The 4,103-nt window shown below is 59.5% G+C and overlaps 2 protein-coding genes across 2 annotated transcripts in view; one reads left to right on the top strand and one right to left on the bottom strand.

The window, feature by feature from the left end:
- The window catches only part of PRELID1 (PRELI domain containing 1), a 3,469-nt gene extending 418 nt beyond the window's left edge, over positions 1 to 3,051 (top strand). Inside the window, exons 2-5 of the mRNA XM_006158867.2 lie at positions 135 to 360; positions 2,060 to 2,173; positions 2,269 to 2,347; positions 2,584 to 3,051. Coding sequence (XP_006158929.1) covers positions 135 to 360; positions 2,060 to 2,173; positions 2,269 to 2,347; positions 2,584 to 2,723 — 559 coding nt within the window. The 3' untranslated portion in view covers positions 2,724 to 3,051. The remainder of the gene's footprint in view (positions 1 to 134; positions 361 to 2,059; positions 2,174 to 2,268; positions 2,348 to 2,583) is intronic.
- The window catches only part of MXD3 (MAX dimerization protein 3), an 11,942-nt gene continuing 10,708 nt past the window's right edge, over positions 2,870 to 4,103 (bottom strand). The window contains exons 8-9 of the mRNA XM_006158930.3: positions 3,959 to 4,103; positions 2,870 to 3,690 (exon numbers count right to left, since the gene is read on the bottom strand). The exon at positions 3,959 to 4,103 is cut by the window's right edge and continues 16 nt beyond it. Of these exons, the coding sequence (XP_006158992.1) occupies positions 3,575 to 3,690; positions 3,959 to 4,103 (261 nt within the window). The 3' untranslated portion in view covers positions 2,870 to 3,574. The remainder of the gene's footprint in view (positions 3,691 to 3,958) is intronic.

Below are 4,103 nucleotides of genomic sequence, written 5' to 3'. Positions count from 1 at the left end.
CGAGGGGGGGCGCTGGGGCGGGCCCCAGCAGGATGGCCGCGCAGGAACGCTGGCCGTGGGCTGGGAGACTTGCGCCGGCCACCCCCCAGGGCATTCTCCAAGGACGGGCTCCTAGGGACACCTTCTGCCCGCAGCAAACATGTCCTGACCGAAGACATAGTGCACCGGGAGGTGACCCCTGACCAGAAGCTGCTGTCCCGGCGACTCCTGACCAAGACTAACAGGATGCCGCGCTGGGCCGAGCGGCTGTTTCCGGCCAACGTCGCTCACTCGGTGTACATCCTGGAGGACTCTATCGTGGACCCGCAGAATCAGACCATGACCACCTTCACCTGGAACATCAACCACGCCCGGCTGATGGTGAGACCCCCGGTGAAGTGCTTTGGTGCTGGTGGCTAGAGTACCGCCAGCCACCCTGTGCCTCTAGGCAGCTCTCTGGACCTGTCCCTGGACCTGTCCCTGGTCCTGTCCCTATCTTGCAGAGGGGCCTGTTTGCAGAGGTGTTGGCGGAGGACAGTCAGATGCTCATGTGGGCCTTACAGCTGAGAGTGATGGGGGTCACAGGTGTGTCCCCTGAACTGGGAGGTGCCTGCCCTGCTGTGTCTCACAGAGAGACGGGACCTCTCACCCACTTTGACCAGACGGGTTCATCTGTCTGTGAGTGGGTTTGTGCGTGAGATGTGGGGACACGGGCTTCACATACCTTGGTCTCCTACCTTTAAGAAGGCCTGAGAGTATGCTTTAGGGACCATCCTGATTGGTGCATGGGAATGCCCTCAAAGCTTTGCAGGAACTCCCCCGGCTTCCCTTTGTCATAACCCAGCAGATGGGTACTGTGCTCAGTCCTTAAGGACCTGAAAGGTGAGGCTCTGAGAGGGCAGCACCCCACCAGGTCACAGCCCCCCACTCTGCCCGAACTAGCCCACACAGGGCACTTTGTCTGCGCTCGGCAGGCTACCCAGGCAGGCCCAGATCAGAGCAGTGTCTGTTGAAGAAGCCCTTGACTGCAGAGGCTGACTTCTGCTCTCTGCCGAGTGGGGCAGCCAGCAGTGGGTCCTGTTCTATGTGGATGGTCAGGGAGCTCCAGAGCAGCAGTCTGCAGAAGGCAGACTAACATCTGTGTCTAGACCCAAAACTACGGCACGGGCCAGTGGAGGTGTGGAGATTCAGGCAGCTGGGTCCGTGGCTGTCTGCATGGTGAGTCCTGGACCTGGTGGCTTGAAAAATACACCACACACGTGTGTACGTGCCCAAAATCCTAGGAGGGAGAGAGAGAGTGGAGAGGATTGCAGCATGCCCAGTCTTCTCACGCTCCCCCACCCCATGGCATGTGCATGCACCACCTGGCAAATTTTGTTTTTTTTTTTTAAATACAAATTCCAGGACCAGTGCAGGACTGCTCAGCCCCCTGCTGACCTCACAGAATACATGCCCACCCAGGACTGAGGGTTAAAATTTGAAAGAACAACATGACCTTTTCTTTCTTTCCAAAGAGTTTTGCCCCATGGCATGTGCACTTGCTGGAGAAAGAGACAGAGTGAGGGACCAGCAGGTGGCGCAGTGGTTGGAGGCACTGGACTTCTGTGTGGCCATCCGCTGTTTGAGTCCCAGACCTGTGGGCTTGCTTTCTCACTTTCTCTCTCTCTGTTCCTCCCTGGTTGAGTTAAAATAAGTAAATAAAGTTAAATAAAATCATTATTTTTGGAAAAAAAGAGACAGAAAACGAGAAATTATCCCCCGGGAGGATGGCCGTGCTGCAGTCCCTTCTCCATTTTTCTCTCAGGATTTTGAGCACACACATAGGCACTTGTGCCTAGTGTGTTTCAAGCTGCCAGGTCTGGGACTTGAACTGCAGTCAGCCATGTGGGAGTCCAGTGATGTAACTGCTATGCCATCTGCTGGTCCCTGAATCATGGCCTTTTTTTTATGGCTTTGCTCTGTAATTGCACCTGGAGAGTGACCGGGCTGTCATACTGCTTCCCCTCGGGAAGGCAGGGAGCAGGCAGGTGTACTAGTTGGGACATGGGTGGCCTCCCGTGACTGGCCCGACCCTACACAGGTGGTGGAGGAACGATGCGTTTACTGTGTGAACTCTGATAACAGCGGCTGGACCGAAATCCGCCGGGAAGCCTGGGTGTCCTCGAGCCTGTTCGGTGTCTCCAGAGCTGTCCAGGTGAGCAGTGCTGAGGGACCACTGGCTCGGGCCCAGGGCTTTAAGCTGGGGTAAAAGGACAGCTCAGAATCCCTCACCTTCTCATCTTTTGCCAGGAATTTGGTCTTGCCCGGTTCAAAAGCAACGTGACCAAGACTATGAAGGGTTTTGAGTACATCTTGGCTAAGCTGCAAGGTGAGGGTGCTGGGCACTGCTGGGGGAACCTTCTGAGGAAAGGTTGGGGCACAGTCCCAGCTCAGCCTGATCTGCAGAGGTGGGCCAGTCACTGACCTGCTCTGAGCCGGGGGTTCCTCGTCTATGGGGGGGAGTACCACCTCTGCAGTGGGCATGGCAGAGGCAGCGCTGTTGGTAGGGCTGGTAGGTGGGTCTTGTGGGCACCAGCTGAAACCAGCTCCTGCCCTTGGTTACAGGTGAGGCCCCTTCCAAAACACTTGTGGAGACAGCCAAGGAGGCCAAGGAGAAGGCGAGGGAGACGGCGCTGGCAGCTGCGGAGAAGGCCACGGACCTCGCCAGCAAGGCGGCCACCAAGCAGACACAGCCGCTCGTGTAGCCCCCGCCCTCACCTCTCCCCTCCCACGTCGTCATTAAAGCCCACTTCCAGCCCTCTGTCCTGTCTGGGTGGTGGGTTGGGGCTGGGTGTCCCGCTTGGCACCTGCAGTCCAGGCACATCTCCCATGTCTGAACCGGGTGCTTATTCCCCATGGGGCATCTGAGGACAGGCACAGGGAGGTGTGGCCACTGGCCACCTGCGGTGACACAGGCAACACTGGCTTGTGAGCTCCGAGGGCAGGGCTCCCGGGTTTGCTCTCAAATGCATCCCCAGTCCCCAGAACAATGTCTAGCACGTAGTCGGCACTCAATAAATCCTGTCAAACGCAGCCAGCCCCTGCTCTGGAGTTGGAACACAGCTCAGATCCTGCCTCTGTGGCTTTGGCGTCAGGCATGGCATGCCAGAGCCTCAGTTCCAGGCCTGCTGGGCCAAGACAGCAGCCCAGGAGCTGTGCAGGCCCCATGTTTGCTGCCGTGGGCAGTGTCCTGGAGCTGCTGACCTGCCTTCTTTCCCAGCTGGTGGCAGCAGGTTCCCTGTTCTCAGCTGGCAATACCACAATGGGTGGGGAAGTGATGAAAGGCTTTAATGAAAATACTGTACAGGGTGTGTGGCAGAGGTCACGCGGGGACAGACGGGCCGAGAGGCTTTCTGCCTGAGGGCAGCAGAGCCAAGTGCTGTGGGGAGGCTGCAGGTGGCCAGGCCACCTGCCCTGTAGGCTCTGTCCACAGGGAGTGCCTGGCTCTGGGAGCACCTGTTCCCACACAGGTCCTCTAGTCCATCCCACAGGTGAGTCCAAGCAGCCGCTGGGGCTGGGGAGGCTCCAGGCAGGACCAGTCCAGTCTGGGCAGTGGTCATAGCCAGGTGCCGCTGCCATGTGAGTAGCTGTGCTCCCGGCCCGCGCTGAAGCCCCGCAGCAGCTCGGCAGGGCCCCCAAACACCAGGCTCTCCACGTCCACCTCTAGCTCCTCTGCACAGAGAGGGGCTGGTCAGACACACCCTCAGCTTCAGGGCACCCCTCAGCCCCAGGACACTCACCTTGGTCAGAGTCGGAGCGCTCCCAGGTGCCGCTGCCATGTGAGTAGCTGTGCTCCCGGCCCGCGCTGAAGCCCCGCAGCAGCTCGGCAGGGCCCCCAAACACCAGGCTCTCCACGTCCACCTCTAGCTCCTCTGCACAGAGAGGGGCTGGTCAGACACACCCTCAGCTTCAGGGCACCCCTCAGCCCCAGGACACTCACCTTGGTCAGAGTCGGAGCGCTCAGAGGAGAGGCCGGAGGAGTCTAGGCTGTCCGCCCGTGGCCTCTCACGCTCGCTGGCCCCGGCCAGCCCCCGGAGCTGCTCCAGCCGCTGCTGCAGGCTCTGCCGGCCGCTGCGGCGCTTCTC

The sequence above is a fragment of the Tupaia chinensis genome, unplaced genomic scaffold (genome assembly GCF_000334495.1).
Source record: "Tupaia chinensis unplaced genomic scaffold, TupChi_1.0 Scaffold000612_1, whole genome shotgun sequence".
In the NCBI taxonomy this organism is placed as follows: Eukaryota; Metazoa; Chordata; class Mammalia; order Scandentia; family Tupaiidae; genus Tupaia; species Tupaia belangeri.
Note: the sequence above shows the minus strand (reverse complement) of the source record. Positions and strands in the feature narration are given on the sequence as shown.